Here is a 24,258-nt window from a genome sequence, read left to right as displayed (position 1 = left end):
TTTTTTTTTTTTTTTTTTTTTTTTTTTTTTTTTTTTTTTTTTTTTTACATCCTATTATTATATGGTTTAGTAGTGTTTATTGCTCTCACAATATATCTTTTCATTTGCCTTTTGCTCATGTTTGTAGCTTCTGTAGTTATCTATTCATTAGTCAGAGTTGTGTTCATCTTGATCCTCCAACAATGAAATTTGGGGACTTAAAATTTCCAATGGGAGATTTATCACTTTGATGGTGAGTGATTTTTGTGTTAGTTAGATTTTGGTTTGGAATCAAAGGAAGTACTGGGTGGATTTGGATAGTAGCCATGGAGTTCTTTCTCATTGGGCTGGCTGGTTCTGTGTTCTAAAAGTTTCGTATAGTGGTAAAAATATCTTCTATGCATCATTCTCATCTAGATGTAATTACTCTGAGGTTGTTTAGTTTCAGTAAGGCCTACTCATTTTGGCTCGTGCACATTGAACCTCATTGGGGCTAATTTTCTGGTAAGATGCTGGATGGAATTACTTTGAGGTTGTTTTTTTTCCAAAGGACCTTCTTATGTTCTGGTAAGATGCTAGTCATTTTCTTGGTTTAGTTTGGAGGGATGGACTCAAAATGTGATTTTGTGAATCTTCACTGTAAATTTATCGAGCAGATGAAGAGAATTCGATAGATAATAAAAGATTACTTGAGAAGGGTTCAAGACTATAAGCAGTGTTCAAGGGTAGTTTATATACTTTACCAGTAATAAGCATAGAAATTCTCTCTTTGGGCTCAGTGAGGGCCCTAAGGATTTTCCTTTTGGTTCAACTAGATCCTGTGGAAGCTGAACTCTCTCTCTAACAGGGTGGTTTGATTATATCTAAATGAGGCTGAACTTATTATGAATAATTCATATATAGGTGTTGTACGGGGATTTAATTGGTCCACTTTATTTGCTAGGTATACTAGAAGAAAGGGGATATTGATCTTAATCTTGTATGATTAGAGTGGCTTGCTGTGATCTCTAGATCAAATGACCCATCCTTCCCATAAAAACTAGATGGAGGATGAGGTTGTAGGTTCATAACCCATTGAGTGCACTTGTATTTAAGTAATCATAATAATTAAATGAAGAGTAAAAAAATCAGAAATCCCATTCTCTCTCTCTCAGGTGACCGTTTGTTATCATAAATTGCATGAATGTGTTAGGATAATAGCCTAGCCCTCCCAGAATAGCAATATTAGAAACCCAGAAAAGAAAACATATTTTAGAAGTTAGAGGTTTGTGTCATGAAATGAAGTATAAGAAAAACACACTTAAGAAGTTAGAAGTAGGATAAGATGACTATTTTTTTGCTAGATGTTTGTGCCATGCAATGTAGGATAATCAGATGCACTAACGAAAAGGTTTAATTTTATGAAAGTTTAATCATACTATAAGTTTAAGAGGGCCCCTAAAAGAATTGGTGAAAGGATCTGCATGACTTTGTTTGAGTTCTGTTCAGTTGTAGATCTCATTTTTTTTAGTTTACTGATTATTTCTGTGAAAAGAGGCTATTTGAAGGCATGAGTGTTATTTTCATAGAGAGAGTATATTTAAATTTTTGTGCCTTTTGGTGGATTACCAGAAAAGTGTGTGTTTTTTCAGGTGGACTGCTTATCTAATTAAAGATCCAGTTGGGTAATAATCTGGTCAGAATCTGTCTTAGTCATATGGACAAAAGAATTATTCCATGGCCTTAAAACTTATTTGGAAGTCTGAAAGGAAAATAAGTATTGAGCAGTAATTAGGAGATAATTCACCCTCTCAAAAACAGAGTACTTTGTTGGGATGTGGATGATGATTTTTTTAGTCATTCAGGTTTAGTGCTCATAGCCTGCTAGTGTTATTTTGTCTGACATGAATGCCTTTTAATTTCATTTTAAACTTGTTAGAATCACTCTATGTGTACGCGTGTGTATTTTGATAAGTAGAATCACTCTATTGTGTTCATGTGTCACTTAAAATTTTTGCTCTCAATAATGCCATATTGTTAGTACTTTTGTTTTTTTAACATTGTGCTTGATTGTACTGGTGTTCTAATAAGTTAAATGTGTCTTGAGTAATTTACAACAGTGCAAACAAGATGGCTGGTGTAAAACGAAGACATTTTGGTTCAGATATCCGTTCTCTTCACAAAGAGTTGGATGAGGTTTCATGCCCTATCTGCATGGACCATCCGCATAATGCTGTTCTCCTCCTGTGCAGCTCACATGACAAGGGTTGCAGATCTTATATTTGTGATACAAGTTACAGGCATTCAAATTGCCTGGACCGCTTTAAAAAATTAAGGGCCAACACTAGGACTTTACCCACTTCTTTACATGTAAATCCATACAATTCTAGTAATGCTTCTGGTATGAACTTGGCTTTGAGTACTGACTTAAATCAGGCTAGTGAAAATCACAATCTAAATGAAAGAAACGCTGTAATATCTGTTGGATTGCCTGGAGCACTGGGAGAAGATGGTCCTCAGGATCAAAGTAGACATTTAGAAATGCAAGAAGGCATATTGGAAACAGTTGATTCTGAATCCTATCAGGAAAGGGTTGAGGTTGAAGAGTTAGATGTGGAGAATTCATCAGAATCAAAATTGAGCTTGAAATGCCCTTTGTGCCGAGGAGACATACTTGGGTGGGAGGTTGTGGAAGAGGCCAGGAATTATCTTAACCTGAAGAAGCGAAGTTGCTCTAGGGAATCATGCTCGTTCTTTGGTAACTACCAGGAATTGCGACGGCATGCAAGAAGGGTTCACCCCACAACCCGACCCTCTGACATAGATCCCTCTAGAGAACGAGCATGGCGAAGCCTTGAGCACCAGAGAGAGTATGGTGATATAGTCAGTGCTATTCGTTCAGCTATGCCTGGAGCTGTTGTGGTTGGGGACTATGTTATTGAAAATGGAGATAGACTAGCAGGTGAAAGGGAAAGTGGTGCAGGTGAAGTTAATGGGCCATGGTGGACTACTTTGTTTTTGTTTCAGATGATTGGCTCGATGGATGGTGTTGGGGAATCACGGGCCCGGTCAAGGGCTTGGATGAGACATCGACGGCCAGCAGGAGCTTTATCTGAACGGCGGTTTCTTTGGGGTGAGAATCTGTTGGGTCTACAGGATGATAATGATGATGACGATGACTTGCGAATATTAAGTGATGTGGGTGAAGATGGATCTCCGGTTCCTAGAAGACGTCGGCGTTTGACACGGTCAAGGTCAAATGGAGATCAACCTTGAAGAGTCATTATGTCTGGTAAATTTCCATTTTACTGATATTTACTGGAATTATTTTCAGATTGCCTATGGCTGACCCAACTACTGCCTTTGAACAACAGGATCCTTCCTGTTGATTAAGAACACTGTGATTTGAGAAACTTGTAAGCTTGTTCCTGGTCAAGAGTTTTTAAAGTTTGTTTGGGGATGGAGTAAATTTGAGAATGGAAAAGAGTGTCAGATTCTATTGTTGAAGGCTGGCTCTGACACGAATTACACTCAGCTCTCAGAAATGTGAATTATTTCAAGTGGAAGTGGAGTTGATGAATTGTGATTGTTATGGAGCTTGTATTGTGTATTAAGTCTAGTCATGGAGTGATGATCTCCATTTGAACTATTTCTATCGTTTGATTCCTTTTACCTTTTCCAAATGTAATCTTGGTTGTATTAAGTTAAATTAAACGGTACGTTATTTAATAGAATTTTTAGTTTTATGCAAGAACTCTTCCTTCTCTTTTAACTAAGTTTGATTTTTTTTTTTTTTTTTTTTTTTCTTTTGATGTGATGAATTTTTATTTTATTTATTTTTTATAACAATGATGAAATTATTTTGATTTGTCCTTAACATTTAAATCTTTTGGATTTACCATTCCGAAGTTACTAAAATGTTGTGGTTATAGCCTGAAGGCCGTTGGTGGCCCTTTTCTCTTTTGGTGGATATGGGCCATCTGGCAACCCAGGCAACGGTTATTTATATATCTGGGCAGTTTAGAATGTCTTGTATCCCTCTCTGATAGATTTATCTGGGCCCTGGGGCTGTCCCGTTGGTTTGTATGTGTTGGAAGATTTGATTTAATTAGGTGATTCAATAATTTGATATATGAGCCAGTAAGCAAATCCCAAAATGCATGGGTCCTAAAGGCAGAGAAGCACAAGAGCAGTGCTTGGGCCTGAGAATAGCCCAGACCTCTTGGGTTGAGAAAAATGCCAAGTAATGGGGCTAGAATGGCCCTTGATGAGATGAAAGAACTAGTGGGCCCAAGGATGGTCCATTGAATGTGGGGTGGCCATAATAGAATATATATTGTTTATGATCATAACAATAATTCTTACTAGTTTCTAAAAGACTCTGTTTTGTTAATGAGGATATGCTAGTGCTTTTCTTTCCTCATTTATGGGAGATTTTATTCCTATATTTGCTTTCTAATAGTTTAGGAGCATTGTACATTACTTAGAATACTTTTTGAAAATTCAGACAAGTATTGTAAAATTTGGAGAATGTCCCGAAGCATGTTTATAAATTTGGAAATGTCGAATATGTGCTCACAATCTTTAACAGTGGATCTTGGAAAATGTAAGACTGCTATCTGCAAAGATCAAATGTGATAATTGTGGTCCATTACGATAAATTGCAATCTTCTATAGATGCCTCAACATTAATGTATGCCTTCCTGATTCAAGTAATAAGCTCTTTTGCCCATAATAGAAACAAATAAGAGGATAATGGATCTCCTTGACAAAAATTCTCCTAGAAAAAGTACTATGACCTCTTGGTACCCCCCATTTATTATAATAGAGAAAGTAACATAAGTAATACAATTTATAATTGATGACACCCACTCCAAGTGAAAACTCATTCTTAACATCACTTGTTAAAGATATCTCCATTCCACCTTATTATAGGCAGTGTAAAATAATCAATCACCGAGAATTATACTGTTTTCATCAATAAATACAAATTTATATTTGTGAAGCATTTTCAATTGTATGATTTTCAAACTTGAAATTTTGTGTTTACTTGGACACTTGAACGTTGATGCCACAATAATTTTCCATCCTCCAATAACCAATACAAATATTTCTTGTACTTTAGAGAGTTCTTATATCCGTTAGTCCCTTTCTTGTCTACCTTCCAAATTAAAATACACACCTAGAGGTAAGAGTTTTTTTTTTTTTTTTTTTTTAAATATTATAGGCGTTTTTGTTTAGCAACATATTATATTAGTATGAGGCTCAAAAAAATATATATTATATTAGTATTTAATGATATTAATTAATTTAACTTTCTCCAAAAAAAATATTAATTAATTAATTTTATATTAGGCTACAACTTAATCTATACTACTATTTAAGTGGTTTCTCTTGTTTGAATTAGATTTTTTTTTTTTTTTTTGATTCTAAAATACCCCTACATCACTATGTTTAAGTAGAGATAAAACTAAAGGACAATCCAGTAAAAATATAATCCTAACTCCCACTAAAACATTGCCTAAAGGCTAAAACATAGGATTATTTTCTTGTTGATTTTCAAATTTCTTTATCTACTAATAAATTAGATTCTCAAAATAAAAATTATATATATAAAATAAAAAACACATTTTTTTTGTTATGACCACTAAAAAAAAGTCTTATCACACGCACAGAGCAGGTGTGACAAGGCTAGTTTTTGCTACTTTAAATTGGATTGAGATGGGCTTAAAACCCCCCAAGCCCAAACACAACGTATATTACAACTTTATTTCATTTTTCTTTTTCTTTTTTTTCCTCCCTCTCCTTACCTGTCCAAGAACGTGTGTCTTGTCAACTCAAATTATTATTATTATTTTTTTTTTCATCCCAATGCTCTACTCTCTCAGCATCTCCTTCCTTCTCCACTGCTTGTTGTTCACATTTGTTATTTCAATTTCTTCTTTTCCACCATCTTCTTTCTCCTTCTTTTGTTTTTTAGAGCTAGCTAGTGTACCAAGCTCTTGTTTACCTTGTCTAACACCATCTTCAATGTCATCTTCTGCATTTTTGTTGCAGACCAATTTGGTCAGTTCATATTTGTAAATATTTTATATCATTTTTTCCTATCTCTTACTTCCATCTCTCTTCCAAATTTTTCTTTTGTTTTTGGTGAAATCCTTTTTTTTTTTCACTCTCTCACTATGTTATAATTTCAGTCTGGAACAAGTATCTCGGCCGATTTAGGCCAAAATAGGCCGGAATTTAAAGCAAGACAAAACTGAGGGGTCACTTGCACCGAATTACACACTGGAACAAAATATTATGGTCATTCTAGCCAAAATGACACGGAATTCAAAACCTTTGTCTAGACCATCAAAACGAGCATAGACATCTCAGAACTAAGAGTCAATTTGAGAGAAACCAAGAGCAATTTGGGAGAGAGTTCTTCAAACATATCTTGAATGTCGAACACCCCAAAAGGAGGCGGAGCCCCTTCTTCAACCATACGTTCAATCTCTTCATTAAGGCCTACATCAACACCACCGGATCCAGGAGAAGGACGTTGACTATATGTTCCTTTTTCTCTAGAGGAACTCTTTTCTTTGACGGCACCTTTCTCAATTTGTGCATGAACTCGAGTAAGAGTTGATGAATTTATGGGGCCAAACCTATATAGGGAAGTATACGACTCCGGTCGAGGAATACTGAAATGATCACAAATCTTCATCACAAAAGAAGGGAATGGAAGACCATTTACAGATGACTTTCAGACACTTTGTTGACGAACATAGTGATAGATGTGATAGCAAATGTCGATCGTGTTGCCCTTGAGAAGATCATAAAGAAAGTCAGCATGACCATTGCCGATATAGGTGAAGTGATCAATTGGGTAAAAGTTGGCACCCAAAATATTTAGAAGACCTTTATTTTCAATGGAATACCTGCCTGTAGTCATAGAGGAGACTCCAAGATGGTAATGAGCCCCCAAGAATCTTGCTACAGTTTCTAATCCTAGAGTTTGACAACTTTCATACGATTATGTGTCAATCCAAGGACTAAGGGCAATACTGGTGATATTTGATCTCGGGTAGTGAGTTTGAAGCGAATAGCCCTAACAAAGCATTTCACACATTCTTCGGAACTTATGAGGTTTGCATAGAACTCCCAAATAATTTCTTTGATAAGAGACTCGTTGAAAGATGAGAAAATTGGTTCCCATTCTCAATCCCTTAGAGTAGTAAAAATGGAAGTGCCCTTGAAGAATCTGACATCTACCATACGCTCTACAACTATTGGAGCATATTTGAAGATTTCCAAGTATGCCTAATAAGCTTCTTCAATAACAAAGATTTTAGGATTAAAGTTAGACAACTTACATCTCTTGGAGGATGTTTTTGCTTTAGCTTTGGAGGATGGTGATTTTGGAGCCATTGCAAAACAAATACCACAACACCAACAAAGTGTTAAGGAAGAGGAAAATCCGTACTATATCATTGTATATTTTATATTGATGGTAGAGAGTGCAAACAATTGAAAGTTACATAATTTTACAATTTTTCTATATAAACATGATGAAGTTTTTATTAGAGAGAGAGAGAGAGAGAGAGAGAGAGAGAGAGAGAGAGATAATAGAAAAGAGTTAAAAAGGGGGGGGGGGGGGAGGGACTTATAAGCCAAATTTGGAGTTGATGCATTTTTCAATTATAGAAATACTTAGGAGTGTGATGAGATCTATGTGTACGTGGGGGTGTTAATTTTTTTGTGCTATATCTCGTCACACTCCTAGACATTTCTATGAATGGAAAAAGCATCAACCCCAAATTGGATGAAATGAAAGTATTCTCATTTAAAAAAAAAAAAAAGCTTTTGAGCTTATGCTACACTTAAATCAACTAAATTTCTAATTTTTACATTGATCCATCAACTTCTTAATAATAGTTTTGGAGGAGGAGGGGGGGGGGGGAGGGTGGGGGAACTCTTATTCGACCCAAGGACTAAAGCCTAAGAGGTAAATCCGAGGAATATGCTCAGCCCAAGGTATGATTATAGATGAAATGGCCTACTAGTGGAAAGGAACCAGCTGGGCTTACAACCGTGGAGATTAGGGACAGCAACCTTCCCGAGGAATCATAGTCGAGGTAACCCTCTAACCCTTCTTTCGAGGTCACTAAGGTACCTCAGATAGCAACTTCCTCCCTTATGTAGGACCACCCATCTTGTACATCTTTTTTGAAGGACACGACAAAGAAAATATAGAATCCAATGAAACAGTCACCTCCATATTAATGAGATCCCTTACCTAATGTGAACCACATTAAATACTGAATGATTGGCCTAAGCAATGAAAACACCCCTAAAAGTTCTTCTTCATGATCAAGAAATGGCAGGACAGAGTGCTAATTGGACAAGTATCCCCCAAATTTAGCTGGGAGCTCGACACCTAGAGGATGAGGGGAAATTGCTATAAAAGGAGGAGGAGGGTAATAGGAGAGGAGATTCAGAAAAAATAGAGAGATAAAGCCTGAGGAAGAACTAGAGAAAGAGTGAGAGTATTTTTTTTTATACATTTGTTCCTTTGATTTTTTTTCCTCTGTACTTTGGGAACATTGTTTTTATATATATGAAGGCTTAATTCTATTTCTAATCATCTGCTTGATCTTCCCATTGTGTATCTCTTCCCCATTTTTTAGAAAGTTGTTGTGTAAATCAAGAACATTTGTGCTTGAGTTAGCTTAGAGTGTTTTTGATGCCCACAATAGTTTTCATTAATATTTTCACATGCATTTTTTTAAGTAGTTTTATAATTTCAATTTCATTATACATTTTCACTTGATGTAAATTTCTAAGATTTATTATGATGGTTTAAACAAAGATAATTTTTTTTTTTTTTAGAGTTTTAATTTATTGCATCCGCTCCTGGTAATATAGTTTTTTTATTATCAAATCAAGACACCAATTAGTTTGTGGTATAAGTAGAGTTTAGATTTCAATTCTCTTATTCAACCATAAAAGACTTTACAAAATCTCTTAAGCTAGCTAGAACCCACTAAACAAAGATAATTTATACTAGACACGCCTAAAGAGGCTCTTTTTTTCTTTTTTCTTTCTTTTTTATAGGAAAAAAGGTCATTTCTTTTAAGAATATTATGTATTTTAACATACACACATAAGAAGAGAGGAGAAGATTTTTTAAAGAAATTTACAGTGATGTATATCTAAAATGACCTAACTCTTAGATAAATAACACAGACTTTTGGGATTATATTAAAAAATTTCATTAATATAAACTTGAGGCTTTTGCATTTGTGCAATGGTGTTAGAGCATTCGCATCAGCATGTGGATAATCATCTATAATACAAAAACTTCCTCATTTTACACATTTTGGCCAAAAATCCTCCCACATCAGATCGTGTAAAACTGTGTAAATTCTTCTAAAAATTTTCATGAGCTACAGTAACCGTGGATATATACACGGTTACTGTAGCTTGTGTGTAGATTATTTTAATAATTTCTAATTTCGCTCATTTTTTTCTCTCTCTTCTCTATCTGCACAACCAACTCCTCATCATCTTCTTCCTCCGATACACACTCCCACAGGCAAAATCAAAAATCAACCACCACAAAATCAACAACAAAATAACCCATAGACACCACAAAACCAAACACGCCCACACACGAACACACCAATAGAGACAGAGAGAGTAGATCGGCGCTTGTGGAGGATCGGCGTGCTTGGATCGGAGCGCTTGGATCGGCGTTCTTCTTGTTGTGCTTGGATCGGAGTTCTTCTCGTCGTGCTTGGATCGGAGTTTCAGATCGGCGCCATGCTTGGATTGGAGTTTCAAATGGAAATTTCAGATTGGTGATGGTTCGTAGCTGTGGATCGGAGCTCGTGGGAGCTTGGATCGGAGCGGTGGTTCGGAGCTGTGGATCGGAGCGTGGATCGGAGTGGTGGTGCGGAGCTGTGAATCGGAGCTCGTGGGAGCTGTGGATCAGAGCTGTGGAGCGGTATGGACCGAGAGGTAAAGCTAATTCAGAAATGGGTATAGAGATGGGTTATGGGTAGAGAGATGGGCTGAGAGAGAGAGAGAGAGAGAGAGAGAGCAAAATCAGAAAAAATGGGTTGAGAAAAAATGGGCTGAGAGAGAAAGAGAGCGCGCGTGTATAATAAGGGTTAGTTGAGGAAATAATAAAAAAATTGAGAAAATTGATTATTTAAATAAAAGTGGTGATAAAATAGATGAATTGATGTGAGTGTTTTGTAAAAGTGTATGTATAAAATAGAAAAATTAAATTTTTAGTGTAAAAATAGGCGTGTAAAATACACGGACTGATGCGAATGCTCTAACTAGTAATATTAACAAAACACAAATAAGAAAGATGCTTTACCAAAAAATAAATAAAATAAGAAAGAGGCTGCGAGTAAAAGGACCGAATCCACAAAAGTAAAATTTAAAAAGAGAAGAGGGAGGCCTTACCACCTACTCTTACCGGAGAGTTTGTCTTTCTTTCTTTCTTTTGTTACTCAGTCGAGAGCGTTTGGCCCCGCGGCATTAGCAACCCAATTTCAGGTAACTTTGAGTTTTTTTCTTCGTTACTCTCTCAGATTACATATTATTTATTTATTAGGGTTTTTTTGGTTTGGGGTTTAAATTATAATTTTGATTGCCAGCAGCATCCTTACTCTTAATATTCAACTATCTCCATGGCCAACAATCCTTCACAGCTGCTACCGTCAGGTCCTACTCTCTTCTCTCTCTCTCTCTCTCTCTCTCTCTCGCTCTCTGTTTTCTATTAAGAGAAAACCAATAGAAAATGAAAACATTTTTTTTCCCCATTTTGTGTTCAGAGCTCATTGACAGGTGCATAGGGTCTAAGATATGGGTGATAATGAAGGGAGACAAGGAGCTCGTTGGTACTCTTAGGGGCTTCGATGTCTATGTCAACATGGTCCTCGAAGACGTCACTGAATAGTATGCCCTTCTCTAAGTTCTTAACACCCATGTCAAATGTTGTACCAATCCGATGTTATTAACTTGTATGATTCATAAACTTATTTTTTATGCATAATTTTTTATACATAGTTATTAATCTTTGATCTTCTAGAAATTTTGCAAGCATCGAAGATATAAGAAGAAAATGTAATCCAATGATGGATTTTTCAAAATTCATATTCAATAAAAAAAAAAAAGATATTGAGGGAAGTTCAACCGAGTTTGTACCCAAAGAAGGTTTGATTTTAGCTAGTGCTCATTGACGATTGTATGATATATTATAAGTATCTAAAATGGTCAGTATTCTTCCTTCCATAATGATGGGGTGGAGGGTGAGGTCGCGTGTTCAACAACCGCTAGGTGTGTATGACTTATCGTTTTAAAAAAGAACAAGATAATGGAGGTGATAATTTACCCGTCTTCTTGGAGAGTTTACAAACAACTATAGGTCTTTTATCTTAGCCTCCCTATCTGTTATGTCAGTAGGCAAATGGTCCTTTCCATTATACATGGTTTCAGATCCTAGCAAGAAAAGGAGGGGAAGGATACTCACTTTATGGTAAATATACAGAATTCCATAGTCAATCTCATAGATTAATATAGAATTCTGTGTTAAGCAGTATTCACTGTTTTGTTGTGCTCTTTTTAGAAAATTCTGTTTGGAAGGCATTTTTTTTCTTCAATTATTTGAGGTTTTTACCTTTTCTCCTTCTTCTCTTCCCCCGCTTCTCCCAATTTTAAGGTTTTCACCTGATATTTTTGCTTATATAAATAAAGACTGCAAAATTTGCCTCCAAATTGGAAGTTTTGTAACTGTCTTATCTCGTGTGCATAACATGTCAAAAGCTAGGCAAAAAAGAAAAGAAAAAATCTTACTTCATCTTGATCTTGTCTCATAATGATTAAAGTATTTCTTCCACATGACAATTTTCAGTCCATCCCCTGTGTAGGTTGTCCTTTTCTGATTTTTTTGCAGGATCATGCTATAGTAGGTGGTTTGCAATTGCAAGAAATCCTGTCTTATGAATTTCATATGAAAGTTTACTTGTTGATTTTTTTAAAGAAGTTTTATGTAGTAGAAAAGAATTTTAAATTTTTAGGGTATCTTTAGATTCCACAGAAGAGAGTGCATGCGTTATTATTTTCCTGGATCTTGATGCTTTGATTTTATGGGGTCTTTGGACCTTAATATATTTTATCTGTTTTTTTTTCTTTTTTTGGTGTGTGTGCGTGCATGTGGACTGTGGCATGAAATAACTGTATTATATCCCTGTCATTGAGTTTAGCAACACCCTTCACATGACACGTCTTTCAATTTAGTTAGCTACTCTTTGTGAAGTTTGGTACAGTAGGGGATTATTGATGCTTCATTTTCCACTTTGTCCAAGCCTTTGGTGTTCAGACATCAGAAGATAACATGATTGAAATATGAGCTCCCCTGATCAAAAAGTTGTTATTGAAGGTAATCGCCCAAATGCTATCAAATAAATTTAAGGTGGTGTAGATTGAGTCTGAAATATTAAAATTTGGTGGAGGTTGATTGTATTAGGTCAACCACAGACTGTACTTTTTTTGTGGATGAAAGGGAAGCAGACTTTGAGGTGGGATTCTTAACCTGGGGTACTTGATCTTTGGATGAAAAATGGGTGCTCATAATTCAACATGTTTAGCTTAAAAATACTGTGGAGATTGATTGTATTAGGGTTATTCTCTTAAAATACTGTTGACCCAACATTTTTAGCTTCGGTGGAGTTTCTTTTCCTGTTTGAAGTTAAAATTTTTATTTTATTTGTTAGCGGACAACTATAGATGTTATATTAATCACTTTATGGCTCTATATATGTGTTACAGTGAGATCACTGCTGAAGGGAGACGGATAACAAAGCTTGATCAGATTTTACTAAATGGAAACAACATTGCTATTGTAAGTGAGATATGATGGGTTTTTTTATTCATTATACTTAAAGAGTATTTTATTTTTGAATTCAAGTTTGTAGAATTATTTCCTCTATCATTGATACAAACAATGATTTCAACATCCCAAACATTTCATCTTAAAGCATAAACCGTATGCTTTTTAAACTTTTTTTCTGCAAGCCTTAGTTTGCTGCTCCTATTTTAATTAAACTTAAATGGAGCCCTAATGTGAAAATGCGATATATATAGAGTTTCAATTATCTAAATCACTGTTATAATACTTTTGTTGGAATGCAGCTGGTCCCTGGTGGTTCGCCTGATCCAGAATGAGTGCAGTTAACCTCAACTCTGTTATTAATTTCCTCCACTTCTACTGTGGTTGGGTCAGATTACTCCTCTGTTTTAATGAGAATTCTGACCACCAAGATGCTCTTTTTTCCACCACTTTGTTATTCACTTGATATCATGGTTGTTAGATAATGGTAGTGGGTTTGTCAATGATTATGGATTATGACGGATTGTGTCTGTCCTAAATAGTTTGTATTGCTAATCATATTTAATGTGCAGCTCTACTATTGCGTCAGATATTGATTGTATTACCAATTTGGGAAGCTGTAACCAAGAGGACATAAAATAGAATGAGGGGGAGCCCAATATGAAAATTAACATATGCAGTTTGAAGAAATACCCAAAGCTGTCTTGTCAAAAAACGTTGCCGGAGAGGCATTTTGGATAAATGTTAATGTATTGAAGCCCCAGAGTTTTTTGGAGATTCCAAACATTTCCTGCATGCATAAAATTAGGAGATTTCAAGATCATATCTTTGCATGGGATTTGGATCTGGTTCAATACCTAGGGTATTGCACCAGGTGCAATTACACTACACCCACTCACATTAATTTTTACCACTTTCATTTTTTAACTTTTTCAACTTCTTTTGAACTTTTTTTTATTCAATGGTTGAGATTGAAAGTTTCTTTATTAAACTTTCAATCTTAATCGTGTATTGCTATTGCATCGGTATTGCACCTGATCTGAATCCCTTTGCATGTGTCAACTATGCATGCTAGTACCACCCAAACCACGTCTTGTTCTGCTAAGATATTTTTCTACCTTCTCTAACTGATTTGAAGGGACTCAACTCAATGGAATAAATGGTTGGGTGGTTGCAACAAGAAGGTATTTTTAAATAGTGCAACCCATCACCACCCACTATTAAAACTAGCCTACCATTGAAGGCAAAAAGATGCCAATACCTTCTAAAGGAAGCTTTATGAACATTTTTCTTTTCGGGTGTCAACCTTTGTTTACAGCACTTCTTTTTGAACATTCAAAGACTGCTTCTACAATGTGAATGCATGCATTAGCCATATAAAAGATATCTTTAGCCCCAATGCTTGGCCTGCAAGACTGAAAGCAATCTAGGGAAAGTGTTAGTCAATTTATTTTGAAAGCTGGTCCAGTCACTGTATTTAAGTCTGGCTAACCAAGTGGTCAATACTCCTTAATGAGTATGAAACTGAATGTTTCTACCAAAATGCTGGTAAAGAGAAGCCTTGACTGACATCTTGCTAGCCTTAAACTTGCACACTTGATTAAGGGAGCCCCTTTTTTGGATGGGTTGCTTTTTGTAATTAGGATGGTCTCATTTCCATCTCTTCTATTTCTCCTTGGGTCTTTTACCTAGAAAATTGAGGTTATGGCCTTTCTCTGTTCTCTATCTATATAAGTGCAAAAATAAAAGATCATTAGAATCCATTTTTTGGAGAAAATTCAGGACATACAAAGGGAATACATCTTACCACCTACTGCACATTTCTAATCCCTCTCAAGATTCAAAAAACTTCAACTCCAACACAAAACCCTTCGAGTCTTTTATTATTTATAGGGTTGTCCACAGGTCGGTTTTGGACTCAACTCGAAACCAACCTACTCATGTTGAGTGGTAGAAGGAGAGACACACTACTGACCGCCAATAACCATTGGTCGAGTCGGATTGGGCTCGAGTGGATGGTAGTTGGATTCGTTAGGTATTTTCAGGTCTAAATGATAACAATAAACCCACAGAGAAATCAAACCCAGATTGAGAGATCAAACCCAAAAAAAGAGAGATCAAACCAGAGAAATCAAATCCAAAAATAGAGAGATCAAACCCAAAGTAATTAAACCCATAAACCAAAAGATCAAACACACTGAGATCAAACTAGAAACTAAGAGATCAAACCCAAAGAACAAAAACCTAAACAACAACCAACCACAATCCAATAGCATAAACAAGACCACAAACCCCATATCTATGACTTTGAGAGGGAGAGAGATGAGATTGAAAATCAAACTTTAGAGAGAGACATAAGACTCAGCCCACTAATCCACCATGACAATGAGTTGGCGACATAAGCGATTTGGCGATAGGGACGAACAAGCGTTGCAATGACGATACTAACGGATAAAGAGTAAGAGATTGAGTCGGGTTCTTCTAGTTGCAAATTATACCAACCGACACCCGATTCAATATTTTCGGGTTTTAATACAGGCGACCCACTAATAACAGTGAAGTTCACTCGAAGCTGCTCATGACTCGTTAGGTCGGGTCCGATCAGTTTGGTCAAGTGATCCAACCAACTAGACAGCCCTAATTATTTCCATCCCCATAAAATGCTCATAAGATAATTTGGAAGTTAAGGACCATAAAAATGCTATGTTTTATGCGCAACAAGGATATTAAGGTAGCCCTTTCTGCACAATTGCTTCACATTTAACGAGAATCTATCATCTCATTATCGATGAACTTTTGGATATTTACTATGGAGATAGTTGTTTGCGGGTCTGCGACTTAAAATGGATGAGACTGAGATAGAAGGATTTGCAATTATTGCATGCAATATTTGGCACCACCATAATTCAATTGTTCCTGAAAAATTGTCATTCCGGGAGTTTACTTTTATTTGTAGAAATGGAATGGAGTGGCAAGGTTGAGATGGCCTCACATGCTACGTCTTGTTGTAATGTTAATATCTGGATAGTAAGAGGACCTACCTCTTGTTTCGTTGCTGTTTTATTAAATGATGTACAATCACTTTTAAATTTATGAAAAAAATTTCTAACCTTCTCTCAAGAAAAAAATTTCAAGACTCAAGCACCACTTGATTGACTATTACTTTATCCTCATTTGGAAATATTTATTTTACTACGAACATCAATCTGTATTGTTTTTACGTTTAGTCGTGTAACAATAGTCCCGACTACTGGGGCTTGACTCCCTTTTTTTTCTTTTTAAAAAAAAAAAAAAAAAAACTGCTATTCTCAACTACTAACAAGTAGCATCCAACAGAAAAGAGACTCACAGTAAGCATACAATAGTGATTCATTCAATAGAAGCCTTTATCCATGGTTAGATAACATTGTCATTTGCTGCTGCAAAACTTGATGAACAAATTTATTTACTATTTATTTTATGTTCTCTCTCTTAAATCCCTTATTCCCATAAAAAGCATCCATGATTCCATACGGTCTAAATAATCAAACTTCCGACAAATTATTAAAATGAAACTTTATTTTTGGTAAACTCATTTAACAATGTGGGACAAATTTATTACTTCCCGATCTGCAGAAGTCCAGCGAGGTGGTTATGCTTTTTGACCTCTAACAAGACATGGCCTGATACAATAGAAAGATGCCAAAAGAGCATCTATTGAGCATCCCTTGATAGAAGATTGCCACTTTTGACTGTTCTAGCATTAAGTAGCTCATCCGCAGAATCTCCCCTTTCAAAAACAGCTGCAGCTCCCATGCCAGAGCCTGCACCAAGAACACATACACCTGTATTAGTAGTTGCTTCGAGGAAGCTAAAAAAAACTTACAATGTAAAAAGAATATAATTTGTTTCACTTAAACAACATAATATATGAACGTTTAAATTATTTTTTTGTGATCGGTGACATGTTAGCATGTAAGACTTAGTATTACTAGCATCACTCTTTATATAAACATAAACAAACAGCTAATTCTTCGTACTTCATGAAACCCCCCAACAACTAATAATTATCAAATCGGCTCCTTCATATGCTAACCTAAAAAATGGACTAGGGTCCACAATGTGATTAGTTCAAATGCCTTCACTATTTTACCTAAATTATGCTGAATTTTTTGCATGAGTTTTTGTCTGGCTCTTGTACAATAAAGTTCTATTCTCTGACCACAACCAGCCAAATGAGGCTCTCTGCTGTTGGTCTGATTTACTGGAACATTTGGAAAAGCTTTCCTTATCATACGCCCACTTGCACAAAATGAACTAACCTGTGACTTCATTGCCCTTTCTTGAAGCCTTAGTGTTTGTGGGACCTTGTGACAACCATACTCAAGGTCCAGAAAGCAAAGGCTGGAAGAGGGAGAAGGAGAATTTGACTTCAACTAGGTTAACCCAGGCCTATTTGTGACTTCAACTAGGTTGACTGAGTCCTACCCAGGTTTTTCCACAATTCCATCATATAAAGGGTAAATTGCAATTTTCCACCCTAAACTATCGCCCCAATTACATTTGACCCATTGAATTATCGAAACACATGATTAACAGCCCCTACATTACAACTCTGTTACAATGTCCCCTCCACCGTCTGTTTTGGTATTAAGTATAATGAATTTCAGCATTGGAAGGCCAATTTACCCTTCTCTCCAAAACAAAGAAACAGTCGAGGAATAAATTGGTCTTTCAATGCTAAATTTTGTTAAACTTATCAGCAAAATAGGCAACAGGAGTTAAGTGTAACATATTTTTAAAAACTTGGGGAGGGGGGGGAAGAGAGAGAGAGAGAGAGAGGGAGGGAGGGAGAGGAAGACCTATGCACATGGAGATCACACCAAAGCGACAGTCCTTGCCACGACGCTTCATCTCATGCAATAGAGTACCAACACAGCGGGCACCTAGCACAAAGCAGATCAGGCAGCTTTAGTGACTTATTAAACCATAATGCATACTAAGCTACCAAAAATTAAGAGCACATCACAACATTTCTCTGCATATGTTCTGCTCTTTAAATATGTACATGCTGACATAGGTTTTTTGTTTTTTGTTTTAGATATGATAGGATTTGAAACCAATGATATCAATTCCATAATGATTGCTCTTTAGCACCACGCCAAGACACCAACGTGTTCCTTTTCTGTAGATGAGATTAAAATTGAAATCCCTCATTTGAGGGCAAAAGACTTTGAACTAACTAAAACTCACATGCAAGGAAAGTCTCAATTAACTATTTAGGTGTATAATGTGTGTGTTTGTGTGTAATGCTTCTTTTAAAGGTAGACATTAAAAATATTTTGTTATAGGAATTTTATTCCTTTTTCAAATATTATAAAGAAGCAATTAAATCCATGTCCCATTTCCAACAATTGAACTATATCTAAAGAAAAAAAAAATCCAAAAACAATATCAAAATCGTTAAGAGAAGAAAATAAAGAAAAGATTGAGGGATTTGTGAAGGGGAAAAACAAAAAACAGGACTGTGAAAGTAATGAATGGGAAAATAAATGAAGGATTAGGTCAGAGCTGTCGTAATAAGAAACTAAAGAAGGATTGAGGAGTTTGTGGAGGGAATAAAAAAGGGAAATAATAAAATTTAGGAAATAAGGGAAATGGAGGAGACACTTAAAAGGTGGGGGAAGAAAATAGCCAAAGGTCAGACATTAGTGAGAAGAAAATAAATGAGAGATTTGTAAGTAAAAATAGGAAATATGAAAAAGGAGTAGGTAAATAGGAAAAAAAGAAAAGATAATCATTGTGAATTAAAAGCAACCTTTCAAATCTGACAACATAGGACCAGATTTCAAAGAGGTCTCCGTTCTAATATAACCATAGATTATTATTATTTTGAAAACTTGAGTTCTAGTGGCAAGTGGCGAACAATCTTACTATATAGGGTGATTATTCAATTACAAGATGACAGTTTTTGGTATTTTATGAAATTGTTCGTACCTGTAGCACCCAAAGGATGACCAAGAGCCATTGCACCTCCATTAACGTTGACCTTCTCAGGATCAAGTCCCAATTTCTTATAGCAATATACGTACTGAGATGCAAATGCCTAAACAAGACAGAAAAAATTGCTCAGCTTAAAAAGATAAAACTCCATGAGAATTAAAAAAGAATTACAGGCATCATAAAAGCTCATTACCTCATTTATTTCAAACAAATCAATATCCTCAAGCTCAAGACCAGCAGACTTCACTGCAGCTGGAATTGCAGCAGCTGGGCCTATGCCCATGACAGCAGGATCCACACCAACAGCAACGTAACTCCTGAAACAAAAGCAGAATGAATCATCCTTATTCTGCAAAGAAAATTACAATCAATCGTAGAATAAGGATTTCTCATTCCACTCCTATCTAGAATTATTTTTAGAATCATATATATGTTAATAATATTACATTCAATATATATATATATATGCATACAATAATACTTTCAGAATAAAATTTTGCATATCGACCTAAAAATTTTAAGTAGAACTTGCCCCTTCCTAAATCCAAATTGTGTGATTAATTGTACTTTGCACATTCACTTACTATTATAACTACAATAGTTGCATTTCTTCTCTTTTCTTTCTGTTCTCTGGACCTTAATTACTTTTTCAACCAGAGCATTGAATTGCATTATTAGTACCAAATTAATATACATGTATGTTGTAATTCTCATTGGTTTTGCTTGTTGATCATTGCAAAATCAGGAAAGGAAGCACTTTGGAAATCAAGAAATTAGCCAATAAAGCTCAAAGCAAATTATCGTTCTACGGAAGACACATTTAAGTGGAAATGAGATCACATGTAGAGAAAGCTTTTTATTTTTTTACTTTGACAAAACGTTTCCTGAAAACAATTTCACAACCTAGACTGTAAAATTTTTGTTCAAGACTCTCATTATTTTACTCAGACATGCCAGTTTTGTCATTAAAATTTTTAATGTGTTATGTCGTCGGTTCTTCAAATCCAAGGCAGGAATTCTTCAAGGTTTACTCATAGAAGAATCCATTATACCACAATTTTTGTTCAAGTTCTATAAATTAAAATAATCACATATGCAAAGCTTTTATGAGCATTCAGAAGACATTAAATTTTGTTGACAAGTAATAGATAACTGGGTAAATTACTAGTTCCCCCATAGTAGTAGTTTCAAATTATACTCTTAGATTTGAAAAGATTTCAATTAAAAACTAATCTTTCTAAATCATTTTAATTTGCTCATTTAGCGAGTTGCTATTAAATAGAAGTAATAGAAAACCACATAAAAACTGTGCTTCAAACCTATATGACATTAAAAATTCCTTCACAGGATCATTTTGTCAACAAAATTAAAAGCTAAAGGTTATTGCTAATTGATATACAATTTTCTTCTTGCCAGATTCTTCAGCATGTTATCATGGGTCCACAAGTCAACAAAGGATAAGTTGTTTCCTTAAAGCTCTCTGTCTTTTTCCATTTGTCATTTAACTTTTTTTAAAGGAAAGATAAAAATAAAAAACACTCACAACAGACAGAAAATTTCAACAGTCCCAGGGAAAATTATTTCCTGTTGTTTTAGGAAGGAAAATTAATTTTTGTGATTTAACTCAACTGTCCTAATCTCTAAATTCATGGTTTATAATTAAGTCAAAATTATCAAGTTGCGTCAAATATGTATTATTTATCTAGATCCAGATTATTAATTTCTGAAGAAAATCATGTACCTGAAAACACCAAGAATAGGAAGTCCCTTCTGCATTGCCAAACTTCTCTTCATAAGAAGGACAGCTCCAGCACCATCAGTCAACTGGCTAGAATTCCCTAAAACAGACATGAAGAAAAATACACAATCTCAATGCAAGAAATCATATAAAGACACTGACTACCAAAGTTTAGAAGCACAGAATCATATGATACCTGCAGTTGTGGTCCCGTTCTTTTTGAATGCAGGCTTCAGCTTTGCCAAGTCTGCCATGTTTGTGTTTGGCCGGATACCATCATCCACAGAAATTGTAACAGGCATCTCCTCTCCTGTTTTTGGATTTACAATCTTTACAGAACAACCATCAGTAACAAACATTTAATATCGTAATTACCCATGAAGACAGATTTTCCGCATTTACCTTGGTAGAGACAGGGATAATTTCATCTTTGAATTTACCAGATGCAGAAGCAGCAGCAGCACGCCTATGAGATTCAACCTATTCACACATATAAAAGGAATTACAAATATTCTGTGTAATGAGTTTGATGAGTGCATCAACGGCTAATAGATATTGATGGAATTTAGGAACTCACAGCTGCAAGGTCTTGCTCTTGCCGTGTTACTCCATAATTTTCTGCAACATTTTCAGAAGTAATACCCATAGGAAGAAGACAATCTTTGGCTTGTTTAAAGATATCTACCTGTTAGTACTTCAGAATTAAATTGAAGAAACTATTTCTTGGTTCAAACATATTTTTAAAAAAGAGAGTCAGAATATACTTTTGGGTTAATTTGGCGAAGCTTGTTAACCGTATCAATTGACATGCTCTCAACTCCAGCCCCAATGCCTGTTTTGAAAATAAAAGAAAGTTAGGGCCAACAATGGAAGTCGTACTGAGACAGCCACACATACTCCAGACGCACTCATACCTATGTCATAAAATCCTGCTTTAATGTAAGCAGCTACATCAGAGACTGCCTGGAGGCCGGATGAGCATTGCCGATTAACAGTTCTGAGGGGCACCGTTTCTGGATGAAACAGATTAATTATACATAAGTACTCACAAATAGGCAAAATAAATTCTAAAGCGGAGCCCTTGGACACTGACATTTACTTTCATTTTTCTAGATAACAAAAAGACTCAATTTAGGATTTCAAATATTGATCTTACAATATATTTTAAAATTTTCATTATAACATTGTAATTCTGGTGACTGACTTCAGGTCCCATAACATTGAATTTGAACAAGCAAATATACATTTCAGTGTCACACATTACATCACCCAGATAAATTAAACTTAAAAATAATTTGAAAACCTTACCTGGAAAACCAGCATAAAATTCTGCCATCCTGCACTCAATTGCTCTGTCTGAGCCAGGTGCCAAAACTGTACCGACAACTATATCCCCCACTTCACCTGGGTTCAGGTTTGTTTTCTCTATCACTGCCTACATTGCATATTAAAAGGTGAAAACATAAGAGACATCAACACAAACTTATACCAGGTATTTTTATGTTATGTAAAAGCAGCATGTTCTTCAGTTTTTGCCAAAGCTACAAAGAAAGTAATTTTTTCTATTGCAATTTAGCAAACCTTCAAAACTGGGGCAAGTAGATCATCAGGAAGAGTATCCTTGAAACCTCCACGTTTTGCTTTGCAAAGGGGAGTACGGTATGCCCTATTATTTGAAATGGTTTATAAATCCAAAAAAAATAAAAAAATTAATAGAGAAAAATATAACAAGAAGTCATTGTGTGGTCATTTTTATAATGTGGGCATTCATGAATCAATTGTGGATACGTGTGTGAAATCGTTAATGTGAAGCAGTGTAAGAGTATATTTTTCCATAAATTTTAGCATAATATGTTCCATTAAAGTAACTACTTACGCCACAATCACAACATCATCTCCAAAAGCAGCTTTTCGCTGATATGCAGCACTGTCCCCAGCCGCACAAATTGAGGCCTTAAAATAAAAGAGAAAATAATGAAAAAAGACAACTAGAAATAGGACTAAAACACGCACATACACATAAAATATTAATCCGTATAGAATCATGAATCAAAGGTTAACAACAAAGTACAATTAGAGTCTGTTTGTTAAGCAATTTGGGAGCCTAAAATACTGTTTCGGGAAAGTAAGGGGCCGTTTTGTATGTTATTTTAAGCAATATTTTACTGTTTTTAAACAATATTATATAAATTTTTACACTTTTTTTATCGTACATATTCCCAAAAAATACAAACAAATTTTCTAGAACAGAACATCGTTACCAAACTACTCGTAACTTTTTATAAAAATATTCATTTTAAAGTCAAAACTGAGATTCACAACAGCTTGTAAAAATGCACACTTTACATAACCAAACTAAAAAGAGATTTAAGAGTTAAGACCCACATACTCAACAGAAGCGTTATTTAATTAATCACAGCCTTCAAAAACAAATGAAACAAACAGAAGAGAAGCTGATTGGGAATAGAATAGAAATAAACTTACAGAGAGAGCAGCAGATTCATGGGTTGTTTCAGGAGAAGATGAAGAATTAGAAATGGGTTGCAAATGTTGGAGCAGAACTTTCTGTCTATTGATCACTTTCTCCATTTCTTTCTCCTCCGAAAAACGAACAGCGGTAGTACTGTTCTATAATCTATATCTATATCTATATATATATATACTTCAGAGTCACAACACAAGACGTGGAACGAGAGAAACATTTGTATAGCAAAGTGGGCATTTATAGTAAAAGAGACAGAGAGGAATATTGGATCGTTCACTGAAATTTCGTTTCCCACTAACCAAACTTTTAAAAAAAGACAAAGAAATTTAATTGACCCGGTAAATGAAAGGCATTTTTCTTTCTTTTACTATTAATGGACTTTTTGGATAGAACTATCAACTATTATTGGACTTGGAAAGTGAAAATTAAGAAAGAGAAATTCAAACCAAGATAGTGATCCAATCACACACAGGCAAGTCTTGGGACGGTGTTTTTTTTTTTTTTTTTTTTTTTTTAATATTGTGTATAGGTTTTTAAAGCCCACATTTTATACTTCAGCATAATTTCACTACAAAAATTTTAGCAAAAAATTAAATAAATAAATTAGAACATTTATCTCACTGACACATAATCTTACATCAGATGCATGTTAAAGAGGAAATATAGGATCTGGATTAAGTCCATTGTTAAGTAATATTGACCCGTTAAAATTATAACACATGTCCATTTTTAAATACATATAACCATCTTAACAGTGCACTGAAAGCAATCGACCCAAACTGCCCCCAGAAATATGCATCCTCTCACATGTATTTTCTCCTTACTGACATGCGTGTCTAAGAAAATTTCTCCTGTAGCCTATAGACAAGGACTAAGGGGACACGTTACTTTTTTTCTGCTCCCTCGCCTGTAGTATATTATTGGCCATAGCGGAATACAAATTTTTTAGATATATATGATTTTAGGTCCATATATACAAAAATTTAGGTCCTTAGTGTGTATATATATGATTTTTTTTTTTTTTCATTTTAACTTTAAGTTATTTTAAGCATTCAAATCAATTCATGCAGTGAATTCTAATCAGCTCAACTCGTAAAGTCTCTAATGGTTGAATAAAAAATCTAAAGTTCAATTATTAGAAGCGAACGTCATAGGTTAAAACTCTATAAAAATAAAAATAAAAATATAAAAGGGTACTTCTCAAAA

The 24,258-nt window shown here is 35.0% G+C and overlaps 3 protein-coding genes across 4 annotated transcripts; 2 read left to right on the top strand and 1 right to left on the bottom strand.

Moving 5' to 3' along the window:
- Window positions 1-2,077: 2,077 nt before the first annotated feature.
- LOC112034396 (uncharacterized) lies at window positions 2,078-3,712 on the top strand (the record flags this gene model as incomplete). The annotated part of the gene is given in 2 exon segments (XM_065763873.1): window positions 2,078-3,250; window positions 3,333-3,712. A coding segment is annotated over 1 exon segment (1,146 nt). The 3' UTR covers window positions 3,235-3,250; window positions 3,333-3,712.
- A 6,630-nt stretch (window positions 3,713-10,342) lies between these two features.
- On the top strand, window positions 10,343-13,435 carry LOC112034409 (sm-like protein LSM5). Of its 2 annotated transcripts, none has more exons than XM_024067241.2 (5): window positions 10,343-10,512; window positions 10,614-10,680; window positions 10,791-10,914; window positions 12,787-12,859; window positions 13,150-13,435. In XM_024067241.2, the coding sequence occupies exons 2-5, from the start codon at window positions 10,647-10,649 to the stop codon at window positions 13,180-13,182; spliced, it is 264 nt and encodes an 87-aa protein (XP_023923009.1). In that variant the 5' UTR covers window positions 10,343-10,512; window positions 10,614-10,646; the 3' UTR covers window positions 13,183-13,435. The 2 variants fall into 2 exon arrangements, with proteins under 2 accessions (XP_023923009.1, XP_023923008.1); XM_024067240.2 differs by having other exon boundaries at window positions 10,346-10,512; window positions 10,617-10,680.
- A 2,763-nt stretch (window positions 13,436-16,198) lies between these two features.
- LOC112034395 (3-ketoacyl CoA thiolase 1, peroxisomal) lies at window positions 16,199-23,247 on the bottom strand. Its single transcript, XM_024067212.2, has 14 exons — window positions 23,052-23,247; window positions 22,444-22,520; window positions 22,149-22,233; window positions 21,876-22,002; window positions 21,482-21,580; window positions 21,332-21,399; window positions 21,145-21,252; window positions 20,970-21,047; window positions 20,764-20,896; window positions 20,571-20,667; window positions 19,023-19,146; window positions 18,824-18,932; window positions 17,689-17,772; window positions 16,199-16,650 (listed from the first exon to the last, which is right to left on the bottom strand). Exons 1-14 carry the CDS (start codon window positions 23,154-23,156, stop codon window positions 16,541-16,543), a joined length of 1,404 nt encoding a protein of 467 aa, XP_023922980.1. The 5' UTR covers window positions 23,157-23,247; the 3' UTR covers window positions 16,199-16,540.
- Window positions 23,248-24,258: the final 1,011 nt, after the last annotated feature.

Source organism: Quercus suber, unplaced genomic scaffold, assembly GCF_002906115.3.
Source record: "Quercus suber isolate HL8 unplaced genomic scaffold, Cork oak 2.0 scaffold_529, whole genome shotgun sequence".
NCBI lineage: Eukaryota > Viridiplantae > Streptophyta > Magnoliopsida > Fagales > Fagaceae > Quercus > Quercus suber.
Note: the sequence above shows the minus strand (reverse complement) of the source record. Positions and strands in the feature narration are given on the sequence as shown.